The following is a 19,093-nucleotide window of genomic DNA, read 5'->3' as shown; positions in this document are numbered from 1 at the left end:
TTCCATTAAATCTCATTTTATTATAGCTACATCTGCATCTACATAATTAAATGCAAAATATAAATACAGACTTTGTTTTGCAACAAACAACAAATAGGCTACATTGTTTGTCTCCATTAAACAATTACCTCTTTTTTTTCCCTTTATATTTCTTTATAAGAACACAGATGCCTCTGTAATACTTATATTGGCTCTCTAAGTTAACTAAACATGTCTACCGTTACAAATAAATCATCCAGACATACAGCCATAAATACTACACATATCGTAGTATTTTTTTTTTTTTTATCAAGATACGTTTATCAATTTTCTGTCGTTCCGCATATGCGGCATATTAGTTACAAACAAAGATGTAAAACTCACGCGATACTCTGCCGTGAAGCAGCCTCTTACTGTCGTAAACATCTACCGTACTGCGTCTGTTGGTGTCGCATCGAGCGGGAAATGTGTTACTCTCTTGTTTTCCTCAAGGTGGCGCTGAATGACCCTGAAAGCCAATACGCCACGGAGACGCATTGACAAATAAAGCTTCAAAAAATATGTTTAAAAAATATGTTCAAAACAGATGTAATCCATATTTTTGAGTCATGAACAATGTGTTTCAGTTTCAGTTGTTAAATAACATTTCATAGTGTTTTTAAATTGAAATTTTGACTGTTTTTTTATGTCAGGCATGGAAAGTGTACCAACCTACCCATAATTTAATTGAACAGTTTTTTTCATTTTCATTGATGCATTTTCACGTTTACTGTTGTCAATTCATAATAAAAGAGCCATGTTTTCAGTTATCTCAATATTTATAAAATGTAATAAAAAGTTTCAAGTTAAAAGGATGCCATTTTAGATTAATTTTTTTGTTATTAAGACAACATTTTAAATAGTGCTCTTATATTGTTCATTTTATTTGTTATTATTTACTGCTAACAAACACTGCAGGTAAAAGCTTAGTACTAAAACATTAATAACCCCATTCTCATTCTTTATGGTTTGAATTGTTACTTTTTTTATTGTGTATTACTAAAGTGCTGTGATAACCTCTTCTTCAGGTTCTGCTACATAACGACTAAATCATTTGGAAAGTAGACCTATGGATTTCTCGGTTTCCCCCACAATGCTCTACACTCCAGTAGGAGGCGCAAACGCTCCTTCCTGCCATAAAACACAGAGTTGGAGGTTTCAAGGATGTACAGAAGAAGAGAGACGCGAGCACTGAACGTTTGAAGACCAGTTCAAGTATTAAACGACCGTCTGAGCGTTTGAATGAAGGACAGTTGTGGAGTATTTTCGCTGTATATCTTCAGTCTACAGATTGCTACACGTAAGAGATGTAATTTTTTTCTGGAACTATCTGTTTATTGTGTATGAAATAATGGGCGACTCACTGTTTTATAAACACGTTCACAGAAAGAATCGATTCAAAAGAACAATGATTCTAATCGCTGATTCAGTCGATAATACAACAGAATGTTAGTGTGGAAAACGTTTCTACGTTTAGTTTAATGTTAATTTAAGACTATGTGCCCTGTTTTATCCTTATTTGACATCCTGGTTTACACAAAGATGAGGTAACTTAGATCTGGGGCCGTATTCAAACGTCTTATGGCTAAAAGTAGCTAACTTTAGGAGAAACTCTTTAAAGTCCCAGTGAACAGGAAGTTGCAACTGGGTTTAGTGCTGTGATGTATTTCCCAAGCGGCAACCTCTCGCATGCTGTGTCCCAAAGTGAAGGGTGCGCACTTCGAAGGCCAGGCTAGGCCTTCAAAGTGCACAAAGGGCGAACCGAGGATCAGGGTTGCCAGGTCTGAACATCAAAACCCCTCCAATTGCTAATCAAAAGTAGCGGAATCACTGCCAAAATGCGGCAAAACGCGGGGCAGCCCAATTCCAACTGACAGCGGACGCTCGTGCGGATATTTTAAAAAGAGAAATGGAGCAGAAAAGTTGTTGTTGTTGTGCTTTTAAGGACAGTGGAAATATGCACTCATCCCAGATGAAGATGATGTCCCGCTGGCACAGGCCTTATGGGTCTTTATTGTGCATTATTCCCCATCCCGGTCCAGCTCCACCAGCGTCTCCCGCTCAGCTCAATTAAAGCGTACACAAATGTTTTCTTCTTTTTTAGCTGTTCATTTAAATTTCTGTTGTTTCTGATGTTAAACTTAAGTTATATTTTAGGCCTATAAATAGTTGTAAAAATAGTTTAAGTAATGTATAGACCAATTTATTTTCATTTACACATTTTAATTTACATGACAAGAAAATAGGCTATGAACATAGGCCTATATGAATTTGTCTAATGTACAAATTATAACTTGCATTACAAAAATAAACAATGTACAGAACAACCACTTCTCTTTTATTTAGCCTACACATTTCAAGTTAACAAAAATGAACAATAGACAGCATTGTTAAAATGACAAATTGTTCTGTGCATCCCGGCCATGACTTTACATTCAGCCTTTGGAGGAGACTTTCGGTAATGGACCGTCGTCAGTGAGCGACATTCATTCATTCATATAAAATACTTTATTCTGAAGTACAGCTAGTAAAGTCAGCAGTTTTCATTTATTTGTATTTTTGCTTATAATTTTGAGTGACAGATGTCGCATTTGATTTACCCTATTTTTTCTATGTGACATTTTTTAGCTACGGTGTTGAAATAAGAAAATTAAACAAAATGATTGCATGGCCAACATAGCCTATTACGCATTTATGCAAGTTAAAATGGGGAAATTAAAGTTTATCTTACCAGGTTGCTCAGGGCAGGGAACTGGGAAGTGTGTGAATGCCACCACTAAACGTTGTGTTTTTTTCTAGTTCAAGCGGTTGCGCTGTTGTGTTCAATAGTAGGCTACAATTGAGTTACCGACCGCTACCGTCTTTCACTGGGAAATTGAATCCTGCACCACAAGAAATCTGATCGAGTGCCGCTGGAATGCGGACCAGTCAAATCCTGTAGTCACCTGTAGTGGTATGAATTCTGGGATAGGGTAGGCTGCAAAGGTTACATCTGCTGTACCCTTCATTTGCCTGAGAAATGAGGGCGCATTTCAAAGTCGCTTTCGTTTTGCAGCACCCTTCGTCGCGCCGCTGTGACGCAATCGCACTTCAAGTGCAGCTTTCACATTGGGACAGCCTTCGTAGTGCCGCTATGACGTAATCGCACTTCAAATGCGGCCTTCAAAGTGCGCGCCCTTCACTTTGGGACACAGCTGGGGTTTATATATAACTCATTCGTTTACATTATTATAAGCATTAAAGTTCTGCATAATTAAGAGCGTGGCCACTTAGAGTGACAGGTGGATAGCCATTTGTCTGTTAGTCATCGTGTCACTTCAGCTCCGCCCACATCCTGCCGGTTTTGCCCATTTTCTATTATCCGGGAGTGACGCGCTATTTTTATTTTTTTTTACAGTCTATGGTATTTCCAAGTGAAAAGGAATATTGAATGGAGGGCTCAGGGCAGGGTTTTTATGCTGCCTTCACATTAGGGCTGCTCGATTATGGAAAAAATCATAATCACGATTATTTTAGTCAATATTGAAATCACGATTATGTAACGCGATTATTTCACATGACTTTGGGAATGTGTTGCATTTATTAAAAATACACCTTTCAACAATTCAATTGAAATTGTAACATTTGTTGTACTTTTTGAACTATTAAAATAAATAATATAACATATATTCAAATCAAAGTCTAAAAGTATTCATGTAAAAATGATAACCACAAATAAATAAGATCAACAATATGGTTCGGCTAGATATGCCTTTCAGGTTTTTCAGGTACGTCTAACATTAGTTTTCAGGTACAGAAATGTATCAAATGTAAAATAACATTGCATATTTGAGTGCATAAATTAAAGATTAATCCTATTAAACTTACAAAAGCTATTCAATCAAGAGCAGTGAGTGATGCCCTTGTCTTTTGTTGTTTGACATTACACAGACAGCAGTAAAGGCTACTGCCCCTTTAAGACAGTAGATGGGTATGCGTCATCTTTCTCGACTGTATAAAGTTTACTTAAGGCATATACAGACTGTGTCTGCTAGAATACTCATCAAGATGGACATGTTGACATACGTTTTGTGAGTTGCGCGCTGAGACGTGTACGCGCTCTCGGATGAGTGCACAGACAAATTTTCTCCCAGCGTGCTCTCTTCTCATTCACGTCTTCTGGCACTAAACCCGGGGGATGACGGCGAACTTGACCGGTCATATTCGAAAATATGGCAGCACTCGCATGCATTGAACAAAGTTTACAAAGAGAGAATTATTTGAAAAATATGAAGGAAAAAAAGGACGTTTACACGGCACCCCTGCTCTCGTCAGTTTGTTTCTTTATTAGATTGTCATAGGTCACTCTGTATTTAATTTTCAAGTGGTTAAACAAATTCGTGGTGTTCCCTTCCGTTGCAGTCACTACCATGTAGCGAATCTTGCACGTAGCATGTTTCTGCTCGTCGTCTGATTCCTCGAAGCCAAACTGTTCCCAGACAACGGAGTTGGTTTTGCCTTTTTTGCTCACCACACGCTGCTGTAACTGCCCTCCTTCTGCCATCTTTACTCGCGCAGAGTTTTTAAATTCCAGCGGATGATATGCACACGAGTCACGAGACTCACGACCTGAGAGAGAGTTTGTGGCTTCGGTAGGGGCGGATGTGCGCGTGCGCGTTTAATTCAGAACGCAAGACAAAATAAGAGTGTTCTTGCAAAACTGAACATGGCAAAATAATCGTTTTTTCTCGATTGTAAATATTGGTGATCGTTGGGAGGCGAAATCGAAACTCGATTAATTGCACAGCCCTACTTCACATGCTATCGTAAATACGAGTTTCCCAGGTAAAAATTTCACATGAACGCACTCTGATGTCGTGTTTACAACTGGGAAGTTCGGAAATAATTTTGATACCCATCTCGGGAATTTGGGTTTCATAAAGTTTCATAAACTTTAAACATGATGGCGGGGAGAACTTTACTGCTGTGGCAGGTGTGATTTTATTCATTATTCATTTTATTCTCCCTAAAACAGCTAGGTCGTTTTGTCTTGACATTGAATGTAGTGCATATTTACATGTACAAGGAATCATTTGAAGCGCATTGTATGTTTGATACACAGCGAAAATAGCCTGCATTTGACTGAAATTACATAATTGGCAGAAAGTGGACTATCTGGAATGTTTAGCCTATATGGTTGTCAGTGCATTGAACACTACAAATGTTGGTTTTGATAAGATTTTCCCAATAAATAGGCAAGAATAACCTGGTGTCAACCATGATTCCTGTTCATTCCGACAACAAAGCACTTGAATGCAACAAGCTCGTAATCACAACTTCTAAAATGGGAATTAGGAAATTTACGATAGCATGTGAAGGCAGCATTGCTTCAGCTCTCCATCTTGCGCTCCTAGCCAGCAGACTAACGGTTGGAGGGGAGTGGTTAAGGGTATTCAAACCCAAGCCGTCAAACTGAGGTCATCTGAGAAGGGACGCCATTCCAGACCGGAAGTAACTTTTTCTGTGTATTAACTTGCACAGATGAATTGTTCACCCGAAGACCTTTTATGTGTGCTAACAAAGTAAAGGGTCAATTTTGATTTCATGAGGACTTTAAAAATAATGGGTGTTTCAGTCATAATTTTTGGACTCCTACATTTTTGAATGTAGTATTTCACAAAGCATTGTAGGGCTAAAACTAGCTCCTAAATCTGTGAAACGTTAGGAGTAGGTAAGAGCACTCCTAAGTCACTAAGACACAAATCACAAACAACCCTAAAGGATGTTGAGGACCTTTCTCTCTTCCACTTCGCTTCTTGTCTACTCACTGTCCTATCATAACAAATAGGCAAAAATGCCCAAAATAATAAATATTATTTAATTAAAAAAATTTTTTTATATCCGATTACCTGTGGCAGTTCACGAGTTCACACTTACAAATGATCTGGGACTGTATTCACAAAACATCTTAAGGCTAAAAGTAGCTCCTAACTTGCCGATTTAGGAGAAACTCTTAAAAATAATGGGCATGTCAGTCTTAATTTAGGACTCCCAAATTTTTGCTCTAAGAGTATTTCACAAAGCATTTTAGCGTTAAAACTAGCTCCTAAATCCATGATCCATGAGTAGTCAAGAGGACTCCTAAGTCACTGTGCATTCACACCGCCGCCGGCGAGAGCGTCAAAGTGGCCGGAAGTCATTCATTCTCAATGGGAGCCCGGCGGCGAGCACCGGCGAGAGCGGCGCGTCTTGGACGATTTGGGCGTCGAGTAAAGTTGAAATCAGGTCAACTTTATGGTAATGAGCTATGACGCGGTTCGGCGGCAACCAATCAGAATGTAGAAGTGCTCCGCTGGAGAAGATTCCAGAGAACGCAGTGCTGTAAACTTTGGTTCCGACCACATTAGTTCCCAAGCAAAATAGAGGAGAGGTTGATCCTTGCTGGTGCAGCGGGTTTGATAAGAAGGCACGCAATATTATTTATACACCACACAATTGCTTTTAATTGGTTCATTTCGTTAGCAAACATGTAACTATAATTAAGTTCTTTCCATCGATCTGCTTTTTTTTAACTTTCATATTTAAATGATTTCATGAGGTTATCTTATACGGTTATACCCTACCTGTGGTCAGTCTGCACAAACGCCGATCAACATGAGTGTTTGCTTTGCAGCCCCTTTAAATGCAGTTTTAAAAAAGACCAAGCATTCGATCTACGTCAGAGCGGCAGCGCGTCCACGAATCTTTCTACAGCGTCGATGGCAGGGTGGCCAGAGCGAAGTTTGACGCTCTCGCCAGCGGCGGTGTGAACGCACAGTAAGTCACTAAGACCAAATCACAAACAATCCTGCTGGCTGTTGGCGCAATCCGCCCAAAGACACTATACAACATTGAGGCAATAGTGATAATAAATGTATCTTTATTAATAATAATAATAATAATAATAATAATGTCAGATTGCCTGTGGCAGTTGTTTTTACGAGTTCACACTTACAAATGATCGAATAGAGTAAAAAAAATATAAGCATATTAGCCACACTGTCCGAGGGCTTCGAACTTGGAATTTAGCCCAAACCCAGAGTTCTGCCCCGCATTGCAGACTGTGAGTGAGGAACGTGGGTGGCGGAGGGATGCAGAAAACTGTGGAGGTAACTTGGTGAGTCAGCTCTCGGCTGTGTATACCTCCTCTCAGGCTGATTAGATGTGCTTATCACAAACTTTGTTTATAAAACATAATTTTCTGCAATCTCTCGAGATGCATACATGTAAGAGGCGGACAATTGGCTAAACATATACTAGTTTAATTATTGACTCTTGGCCTACTTTTTAAAATCTTTATTTGAATATGGCAACATTTCTTATTTTAAAGATTTTATTTGAATATAGCATCATGAAACCTCTTCAACAAAATATTTCTATAATTAAATCACTGACAGACTCCTCCCCTATCAGCCAATCACTGTGGTCATAGTTAGTGTGTTGACATCATCCATAGAAACAAGGTCAACCCCGCCCTTACTCTTAGCTTAAAGGCCTGTTCACACCGGGACGATTTCCGCACGCGTTTATCGCCGACGTTTAACGCCTCGGGACTAAACAATGGGCGCCAATGTGAGTGTTCACACCGACGCGCAAAACGCCAGGCGTAAAAGCGTCATTTTTAAAAAAACGCCTCGGGTTCGTTTTTTTATTTTGACGCGGCACGTAAAAAACTGGCCGACCAATGAGATCGGCGCTTTTGTTCACGTGCCTGGAGCTGCTGAAGTGACAGTAAAACACGACTTGGTGGCGCTCAAGCACAAAACGGTCTTGCCGAGCACGCATTGATACGACGAAGAAGTAGTAAGTAGACAAAGAAGAAGATGAACTGCTAATGCTGCTTGCCAGTTAGCAAAAAGTGTGTGAATGGTTTTGTCCATATACATAATGTCTATGGTTTTGGCAAGCACGTGAATACTGTCTCTCCTCTTCTTCTGTGTGACAAGCGAGTGTCAGAGGCTTAAAGTGCCGCAGCACCACCTTGTGTACCGGGAGCGCATCTACTGAATGTGCACGTTCACTCGGCGCATCGCCAATGAAAATCGCTTGGGTGTGAACACTCAAGACGCGCCGAAAAACGGCACGAAAAACGCTGGCGATAAGCGCGCGCGATATTCGTCCCGGTGTGTACAGGCCTTAAGACTTCTTTCTGTTCCTTAGTAAAAGTTGATCTCAGCAGCTTTGTGAATAGGTTTTAAGAGAACTCATAACTAGGAACTTTTACTGCCATTTAGGAGAACATTAGATAAAATGTTTTGTGAATACGGCCCCTGATGGAGTAAAAAAGTGAAATAAGCCAGTGTTTTGTCCAAGATGATCGAGACTCGTGTACCTATGATGAAAATTACAGGCCTCTCTCATTTTTTTAAGTGGGAGAACTTGCACAATTGGTGGCTGACTAAATACTTTTTTGCCCCACTGTAGTTCATGTAAGCTAATACATCCTTGTTGCATAGGGCTTTGCAGAGAGTAGAGAGTTACCTATGAAATGTACACATGTTTCTAGGTTATAGGTAAAGAAACAAATTTGACCTGTACTATTTTAATGTTTTAAATTATTTTCTGAAGAATTTCTGTTAGAACTTCTTATTTTAATATTCATATTTATATGTTTTTAATTTAGCGCATTTTCATGGATCAGCTGTTCTTTTATTTCTTGTAATAAAGTTCAGCACTGTTTTACTTGTTATGAATTTATTTATCCAGTATCCATAAAAAAAAATCTGTTGATTAATTGGTTATCGGCAAGTGCGGTCCAACCTAGTTATTGGTATCGGTAAAATCCACTATCGGTCGACCTCTAGTCATATTCCTGACAGTATGTTCACTTAACTTAAAAGTAATTAAAATAATTCAGTAACTTATCTTTGATTTGTCCAGGTCTGGTCCTGTGGGCGTCAGTATCTCACAGTGATCACAGTTCACACCTGCAGTGAAGCCCCTCCCACAACAATTCACCAATAAATACTGGGAATATTCACATCATCCTACAAGAGAAGGACAAACTCCAGGTGTAGCAGCTGAAATCTGTGTGACTGTTAAAGATGGAGTTTATTAAAGAGGAGATTAAAGAGGAGGTTAAAGAGGAGATTGAAGACATGAGTGATCCAGAACCATCCAGAATAAAACATGAAGATACTGAGGAAGAAACAGGTTGGTGTCCATTCTTGATTCTTCATTGTTGACTGCTGAGAAACATTAACAAAGCTTCAGTTCAACACATTGGATGATAAATAAAGAATACAGAAATTGCATCAAAATGGTCAAAGGGTCATTCCATGTCAAATTGCAGAAACTTCCCTGATTCAAATTTTTCCTTTGTTTTGCAACTCCAGAAGTATTAAAGGTCCCATGGCATGGCATTTTTCTATTATTTTATAGTGTTTCTTGAGGTGTACTTATATTGTTAGTATGATTTTTACATCATAAAATGTCATAATTTAGAAATAAAAGGCATTTTTTCTATACTGCTGTTTGCCCTGTGGCTGAATGCCCTGCTTCAAGAGGCGTGTCTGCTGTGAGACTTCAGTAAAAACGCCCACTGTTGTGATTGGCTGACATCTTTGCATTTTAAATGAGCGGAGGGGGCGTGGTTTAATGAGGTCTACGACGCACGAGCTGCTGCCAGAGAGACGGATGGACCGGAGTTCACTTCACATCAGTTCTGTCAGTCTCAGTTCAGTGAACTGTTATAGTTACAGCATATACTTCAGGTTATTAGTTTATTTCTTGTCGGAGGGGCTGTCACTCATGTCAGAAAGTTAGTAACTTTAGTCAATTATGGATCAGCGCTGACTCGAGACGCGAACCGTTTAGAACGATTCAGTCCGATGTAAGACCGCATGAATTCGCTCCAATGATCGGTAGCGAACCGCGGTGAAGGCCTTACGCGTTCAGTGTCTCAGCTGGAAGAATGGATTTGATTATAATATTCTTTATCTGACTCCATTTATCATAGTGGTCGCATTTAGAAGAGAATCCCAACCGATTGTTTGGTCATCTATATTTGGTAGTTAATCATACATTTGATCGTTCCGTTTTAACCCTTTGTTACAATTATAACGTTCCACATTGGAGATAGTTAATAATTACAGATTAATTCAGAAAGGATCAAAATATAACAATTTATTAACAATCAAGTAAATGTAAAATGTCAATTACATCATAGACATAAATCTCTTCTAAAAGGAAACACAAATTCTGGTTATGGTTACACTTAAAATCGTTTCAAATAAATGTAAAACATAAACCATTAATTATGCTCTGTAGGCCTCTGCCTAGAATGTTACCTGTGAGATAGAGAGAGAGAGAGAGAGAGAGAGAAAGGGAGAGAGCTAAAGAACAGCTCTCTCCAGAGAAAGCCAGAGAAACCAAAGAGAGCGAGCTACAGTTGAAATTCTCTTTTATCCTCTTCCCTGAAGTCACCAAATTCAAACCTGACTCTTGTAAAACTGACCAATCAGACCAAACCGTGAGACATTTGAAAATAACCAATCAGACCAAACCTTCCCCCATTGTATCACAGGTGCGAAAACCTTTTGACCAGCCAGCCTTTTGTTCTTCAAACCCCAACTGGCCCCTCTGATGGCGTTAAGGGGGAGGGGGTTGAGTCAATTTCAATATCCTGATCACGACGATGGCTGCTAACAGCAAAGCAGATTTTGTCATATTTCAAATATCTTTGATTATTTTCCACCTTACACCGATTTGGTGAACTGATTCGGTTCTCTAAAAAGAACCGATTCAAAAGAATGATTCGTTCGCGAACCGGACATCACGGAGACGGAGCTAACAAAGTTATTTATAGTAACTACTGAGTTGTGAGAGCTGTGCTGTCAGCGCGAGTTTATTGTGTTTGTATCTGAGAGTTCTGAATAAACACGAGTCCCAGTCACGCCGAGTCCGTCTTCATCATTATTCTACCAACTTTGTAACACATGCAATGTACCATTACAGCTGTCGAGATGAACAAGTTAGTAAGTGTTGATTAAGGCAGTATTTCTAGATATGTTCCAATTATATGAAAAGCGTCAGTGACGCGCATTGAGTACACAGCGCAAACAAAGACACAACAGCAGTAATCGAATGTAATCCAGTTTATTGTGGGGAAAGCTGGCTAGCCTAGCCGGATACCCTCACGCTTACCCTCCTTCTGCTTAATCTCTGGCCGCGTTTGGTGCCTCCGCTGTGGGCCAGATGCAGTACTGGGGGTCGGGGATGTTGAAGGCCACCGGCCAGTGCAGCCCGAGCTTCGGCGTGTGTTAGGTTTATCTCTAAAGATGCTGCTGTACAGTCTAGTACAGACTACTCTGCTGATGTTGAGCAGAAACGACTGTATGCACATTTAAGAACAGATAGACGCGACGAGGACGTACAAAAACACTGACTCACAAGATAGAAAACACGAAAACACCGTTCTGTCGGGAGAGAGAGAAGCCGCAGCGTGTGCACGAATAATAAATCATTAGCTACACATAAGAAATCAATGATCACAGATCAGAAGGAACTGAAGAAAGACTTCTATTTTCATTTGTACATCCAAACACTGAGAAACTGCCAGCGTTCACAAGTAACGTTAATGATCTCTCGCGCTTGCTTGGGCGTGCCAGATTCTCTGGGCGGAGGAAAGGGAGGTAACCGTTCCTGCTTGGACGTCAAACCAGGAGACTTCAGGATTGGCTAGTCTGGCCTGTCATTTTCTCAAAGGCAGAGAAAGACAGCCAGAACTCGGTTTTACACCGATCAACATTTCTTTCCACTTGGGGACAATATTCAGGCTAGGGGAACTCATATTAATGTTGAAAAACCTCATAAAATGAAAATTTCATGCCATGGGACCTTTAAATATATCTTAATATCCTTTAGATTCTGTTTTTTAAAAAACATTTATTTTGGTATCTTAATTTTAAAGGCCCTATATGGTTCAATATTATGTGGAGATTAGAGCCCTGCATTTCTGCCCGAGCCCGACGGGCCCCGACTTTTTTACGCCCCTAGGGCCGGGCTTCGGGCCAATTTTCCCGTCATACCTCAAACGCGGGCCGGGCTTCGGGCCTTTTTAGGCTTCTCCTTCATTTTATATTTTAGACATTCAATAATTAAAAGAAACAAGATATGCTGCGCTGGTGGAAACAACATGAGACCATGATATCGCGAGTCCGCAACTGTCAAGACCGGCTTGCACAGTGTTTAGAGGACGGCGCTATCAACACGCATCGCCGCAAATGAGTAAAGCAAGCCAACACGCAAACTGCCGCAAGTGAAACTGAAAATAAGCTTAGTCTTAGATGCTCAAAAACACAACAATCTTCATAAACACTGGTAAGAGCCTTTAGTCTCATTAGTTTTAATGTCGCTCGTTCTCATAATGCGGTCTTTGATGTTGAAATGAGCTGATGAATAAAATGCTCATATCGGTTGCTTTCGTTGACATAAACTCCGTTAAATGTGCATATAGCGTGGGAATTGAAGATCGGATTTATATTAATTTCGCGGAGAGATAGGTAAGACAACCAGCATGTTTTTTTTTATTTGTTTAGATTGTGTAGCCCGTTTCGTTTGCGTGTGCCGTTGCGATCTGCCTGCCTCATCTTGTAAAAAATGCCTTTTTACTGTGATGGTGGTGATAGTAGGCTAAACATTTAAACGATGCTTTAAGTGTTTTATGGATTTTATAAGCAAGACAAGTCAAGTGTTGATTTCAGAGGCTAAAGCGTTGGGTTAACTCACTGTCGGCCGCTGGCCGCTTGGTCATCACTTTAAATAACAACTTTAATTTAACAAGCAACAAAATGCTTCAAACATTTGTCTAAATTAACTTAACAAAGAAACGAAACGAAATATAGCCTAACTACTTTGACAAGTGTTGATTTGTTAGGTTAACTCACTGACAATGTTTACTTTAGTAAACTTGACCAAAACCACCCTATTAAAAGCCTTAAACAAGGCTTCAGATGGCATTGGTGCACCGGGAATAGAGAGATAACGCCTCGCTAGAGTGGCCAGCCTCGGAAACGCCTTTTCATTTGCTTTCCACCAGTCAGGAGCTTGTACTATTGCTGTAAGCTTTTCCATTGTTTAATTTTGCGAGATATATCTGGTTTGTGGTTGTACATGTGTGACGATATGAACAAATAACGCTATACTGCATATTTCTTAACCATGCATCAAAAAAAACAAACAAAAAAGTGTTAACATAAACCGTTTAACTAATAGTATTAATCGGTAAAAGTTCTTACTTTCGGTTAACAGTTAAATGGTCAATACCCTACACTGCTGTGGACGTTGTTTACTTCATTAACGTGTTTACTGTGATAATGGACTGAGGATGGGAGTAGGATTCGGTGTTCGGTATTCGGCCGAACCCCAAAAATCTGGATTAGGTGCATCCTTAATTTTTTGTGGTCAAAAACCAAATGTGGTTCACTTTGCATACAGAATGTCTGGAAAAACAAATAATGTTGAAACTTTTGTTTCCTATCAATACAATTGCATAAAAAAATGTTTTCCAAAGTTTGTGTGCCTGTAACTCTAAAAGTATTAAAGGACAACTCCGGTGAAAAAGGAACCTAGGGGTAATTAACAATTACCGAGTAGATCGTTTTCTGGGATGCGTTTTCATGAAAATCGATTGTAAAGAGTTTTATCTCTAAAAACAGATTAGTTTATAATCCCTAGTATATGGGGCACAGAATACGTAAAATTAAATCACTAGTTAATACCACTAACAAGGCTCAAAATAGCCTCACACTAACACGGTAGCATAATGAGGGTCCCTACATACAAACCGAAGCATTGAGAACTTTGTAAGTGTACAAACAGTTTAAAAAGAAGATACTTTATAAAGACAGTACATTACGCGTATACAGACAGGAGCCATCTTGGAACAGTCTCAAAAGGAACGCTGTGCTAAGATGTGATAATTCAATAATCGACCAGCTCACTTAGCACAGCGTTCGTGGCTCGACATGTCTTGTCTGTATACATGTAATGTACTGTCTTTATAAAGTACCTTCTTATTAAACTGTTTGTACACTTACAAAGTGCTCAACGCTTCGGTTTGAAAGTAGGGACCCTCATTATTCTACTGTGTTAGTGTGAGGCTATTTTGAGCCTTGTTAGTGGTATTAAAGGTTAGTTCACCCAAAAATGAAAATTCTGTCATTAATTACTTACCCTCATGTCGTTCGACACCCGTAAGACATCCGTTCATCTTCGGAACATAAATTAAGATATTTTAGTTGAAATCTGATGGCTCTGAAAGGCCTCCATTGGCTCAATGCACGGTTCACTCTCAAGACCCTTGAAAGGTACTAAAGACGTCGTTACAAAGTCCATCTCACTACAGTGGTTCTACAATAACTTTATGAATCGGCGACAATAGTTTTTGTGCGCAAAAAAACCCCTAAATAACGACTTGTATAGTGATGACGATTTCAAAACACGGCCTCATGAAGCTTCGAAGCGTTATGAATCAGTGAGCCGAATGATGATTCGGATTGCGTGTCAAACCGGCAAACTGCTGAAATTTGGCGATTCAAACCGCTGAATTGACTCGCTGATTCATAACGCTTCGATTTTTCACCATAGACCATTTAAATTTCAATGTGTCTTCAATGGAAAGCCAGGATGAGTCATTAGTCGGGTTAGTAAATTATAGTTTTTCAGTAGAAAAAAATATTTATGTGAAGAGATATATTAAAATAAAAAGTGGAAGGAAGCTACTTTTATTTTTCCCCTCACGTGCAACCTATTGAAATCGCTGATGGGTCATTAGTTGAGTTAATAAAATAACGAAATTATATTTTTTAAAGTAGAAAATATTTATGTAAAGAGAGAATATTTTTTTGTTTTTTTTACTCTGCACCAAATATTTGTTTCAAGAATTACTTATTGTTGCTGAATTATCTTACTTTTTTTCATAACTTATGAGTATATATTTTTATTAATATGTTGTTTTTCTTTTTATTGAGGTAGTGCCTACTTAGTGGATTGTGGATTGTTTACCCATAAAAAAAAGTGACCATTAGTTCATACTGTGTATAAATGATCAATTCTATGGCCTTTTCTGTGATTTGGCCAATTTGTTGTGATTGTTTCAGGTGTGTACTGAAATTAATACATTTCTTTAATATTTAAAGGGTTTACTGTAATCTTATGCTGAAAAATGATAATTTACAAAGGATGAAAATTCATCTCAATTATTTAATGAATGAAAAAATGTATGCCCCTAAAACTGGCAAATAATCACCAAAAGCCCTACACGGGCAATTAATGGGCATAACGTTAATTCTTTTTAGAAAATTAATCGTCAGCCAAATTTCATAATCGTGACAGGCCTAACCTGAAGTGCTTTCCCCCATTTGTGACCTGTCACTGTTGGATTATAATGCAACAAAGATTGCTGAAGTCAAAAGATTTTATTAATAGACCTACCAATCTCTGTGTAAAAATATTATAATAATGATGCTGCCATCTTTCTAAAGTCATTTTTACTCTCCTGTAATTTGGCTCCAAATCTCAGGTGAAAATGTACATGACATTTAATATTTTGGCTTTCTTCTTCATGTATGTATTTCTTTCACCAGAAAAAGAAGCCGGGGACCTCTGGTTGAGTTGACACTGAATGACCCAAAAATCTTATATAGCTGTTGTCATCCACATTTTAATTGGATTAACAAGAAAATGATGGAACTAACACATCAAAGATCTGACACTTGATATTCTGTTGCTTGCTTCTGTTAAATCAGAGTTCACTTGAACTTATTTTAACCACATAATATTTGTATTTTAGACTGGCTGGAGATGAAACCACAAAAACATGAACTGGATGAAGCAGAGGAGGAACAGCCGAGCATCCAAACTAATCAGCTGTACACCTGCTCTCAGTGTGGAACGAGTTTCAATAGAAAAGCAAACTTTAGCAGACACATGGAAATTCACTCTGGAAAAAAAATATTTACCTGTGATCAGTGTGGAAAAGAATTTGTTTCATTTTCAAATCTAAAACAACACCTGACAGCTCATTCAACAGAGAGGCCTCATGTGTGTTCTCACTGTGGAAAGAATTTTTCATGGCTGAACAGTTTGAAACAGCACCTGAAAATACATGATGGAGTGAGAGATCATGTGTGTTCTGACTGTGGGAAGGGCTTTACTACAGTTGGACAACTGAAACAGCACCAAAGAGCTCATACTGGAGAGAAGCCGTACTACTGTGATCAGTGTGGGAAGTGTTTCAGAGAAGCATCTGGGTTGAAAATGCATCTGCTCCGTCACTCTGGAGAAAAACCATTCAAGTGTGAACACTGTGGTAAAGGTTTTATTTCATCACCATATCTAAAACTACACCAGAAAGTTCATTCAGATGTGAAGCCTCTTGTGTGTTCTCACTGTGGAAAGAGTTTTACACGACTGGGCAATTTTAAACTGCACCAGAAAGCACATGAAGAGAGAGATCATGTGTGTTGTGACTGTGGGATGAGCTTTATATCATCTGACGGACTGAAACTCCACCAAATAATTCATACTGGAGAAAAACCTTTCAAGTGCTCACATTGTGACAAGAGTTTCACTCAGTCTGGAACCCTGAGATTACATGAGCGACTTCATACTGAGAAGAAGCCGCACCTCTGTATTCGGTGTGGACAGAGTTATAGAAGTTTATTGAGCCTTAAAATACACAAGAAAAAATATTGCAAAAACAAAACAAAAAAGCACAAAATTAAAAAGTCTTGAGATTAAGACTTCAACAAATCTTACAGTGTAAATAGTCATTGTTGTGTTTTTTTTCAGTCAGGATGGATTGTGCTAAATATGTCTTTCTTGAATTAGATACACTGGTCAGGCATAACATTATGCCTCGCTTTTGCAGCCCTGACCTGTCGAGGCATGGACTCCACTAGATCCTCGAATGTGTGCTGTGTTATCTGGCACCAAGATGCTAACAGCAGATTCTTTAAGTCCTTTAAAACTGTAATATGGTAGCAATAGCTCTATTAAACTTGCTAATGGAAAATCTCCCAGATTTGAAATAAACCGAGGCATCCGACAAGGCTGTCAAATTTCTGCATTCCTTTTTTTGGTTGTAGCTCGTGTTAAGTAATATGATAAACCATCACCCTTTTAAAGGTATGGAAATTCATGAAAGACCAATTCAAATATTGCAACTTGCTGATGACACAACCATTTTTCTTGGCGATAGTACTGAGGTACCTTTGGCTTTGAACATCATTAATAGCTTATCAAAATTCTCTCAATGAATTTATATTAGTATAAATGTGCGATCATATAAATGAACAACAACAATCTATCTACTGTGTGTAATATTGAGGTAACCTATTTGGGAATTAAAGTCTCTAAAGACACTGATATAATGGTCAACTCTAATTTTAGGCCTGCTATTGAAAAAAATGCAAAAGAAATATAACTCCTGGTTAACAAGAGATCTTTCTATTCAAGGGAGAATTTTGAGTAAAGCAGAAGGTTTTCCAAGAGCAGCATAGCTTTTTCCCTTCACTTAGTGCCCCAAAGTAGCCTGACAAGCCAGACCCACATCAAGATGTTGGGAAACTCACCATTGCAGGGCTCAATCCGAGGGGGAGGATAAACGGTTGTCTTTCAAATTCCCTCTGCAGGCAATTGGTTAGCGCCATGAGCGCCACAACCAACCAGAGCGAAGAAGAAGGTGAAGCCGAGCTAACGTTAGTTGATAAACTTTCGGCGTATCCGGTCGGCAAAACTTCAAACGCATCTTCTTTTCTTAAGAATGATTTCAGTGCCGTTCTTTGTTCTTTTCTCAAAGAAAAGCTTAACTCCAAGTCTTCCAGAGTCGCGGCCAAAGCCGATTCAAAAGACCGCTGTTCATCAGCTTCTTTGTTTACGAGTAGCACGCAGAACCTCTGCAACTCTGCCGTGCCGTCATTATGTTAAACCCGCCCACCGACTCTACACGCGTTGTGATTGGCCTGACCAGAGTTTGGTTTTTCCAGCTCCCAGGTCTACCGAGAAAGATGGTGGGTTAAATGTTATTGATTTGCCTACTTTCAACCATATTTTTAAAAAGGAATTGGCTTACACACTTTTTAGTATATTTAACAGCATCCCATATATTATTATTATTATTATTAAAAAAAAAGGTTGGGTCATTCCTGGTATGCAGTAACATTTTGGCTTCATAAATGTTGGGGAAAAAATGATTTGCATGTTTTTAGCATTCTAACAAAATAGTGACACGTTTAACTATCAGAGGCCCGTTGCACAAAAGTAGAATTAAGACATCCAGGATAAATGACTGAGCTGAGCTCAATGAAGCCAAAACAAGTGCATCCAGGCTTAATTGGTTGCACAAAGACCAAGCCAGGATGAGCAGACACGGATTCATCAAGCCAGGTTAAACCAATCCTGGATAGGTGCTCGTTCAAGGCTCACTCAAATAGACCCGCCACCGATCACAGATTCACTTTCAAATTAAGGGTCAGCCCTGTGAGGGCATGTGACATTACTGTGGCTTGTGCTGTCCTCCACAATGTGGCCTGCCTGAGGAAGGAGAGGGCCCCGGCCCCCAGAGGGCCACCAGCCATGGACTGGGACAATCCGGCAATCTTCCCTGATGACGATAGTGGTCGGCTGCTAAGGGACCAATATGTGTTGAATTATTTTTATTAGTATGTGTGCATTCAATTTTGGTTATATATGTCCTGCGTTGGCAGAGGAATGAGGGTTTTTTTGTGTTCCTTTTTTTTTTTTTATTGATTTGGCCTCTTATGATGTTTGTGCTGTATATTGTGTGTAATACAAGCTTGCAGGGAGGCTACTGCATCCATTCATTTGTCTGTTCAGTTGATGTGTATGGATTTGTCTTGCATTTATTTCAGTGTGCAGACATGCAGGGTGTGTTAGATACAGACCTTTGAATGTGTATTTCTCCTTTTGTTGTATAAGATGCTTTGATTCTGTGCTTTCCTTCTTGAAGAGTCACTGTGTGACTTCAGTTTCGAACGGAGCTGATGGTTTAGCTGCTTTGTTTTATCCTTATTCAATAAAGGAACATAATGTT

General features: G+C 39.2%; 1 protein-coding gene across 2 annotated transcripts; it reads left to right on the top strand.

Annotated features, from left to right (window-relative positions):
* Positions 1-1,161: 1,161 nt before the first annotated feature.
* Positions 1,162-19,093, top strand: LOC307129970 (uncharacterized protein). Of its 2 annotated transcripts, none has more exons than XR_013816978.1 (3): positions 1,162-1,318; positions 8,917-9,189; positions 15,830-19,093. XR_013816978.1 is itself a non-coding variant. In XM_079822793.1 (3 exons), exons 2-3 carry the CDS (start codon positions 9,081-9,083, stop codon positions 16,771-16,773), a joined length of 1,053 nt encoding a protein of 350 aa, XP_079678919.1. In that variant the 5' UTR covers positions 1,185-1,327; positions 8,917-9,080; the 3' UTR covers positions 16,774-19,093. The 2 variants fall into 2 exon arrangements, 1 of the variants encoding a protein (XP_079678919.1); XM_079822793.1 differs by having other exon boundaries at positions 1,185-1,327.

The sequence above is a fragment of the Gobio gobio genome (assembly GCF_949357685.1).
Source record: "Gobio gobio genome assembly, chromosome: 8".
Classification (NCBI taxonomy): Eukaryota; Metazoa; Chordata; class Actinopteri; order Cypriniformes; family Gobionidae; genus Gobio; species Gobio gobio.
This window is presented reverse-complemented; position numbering and strand designations above follow the sequence as displayed.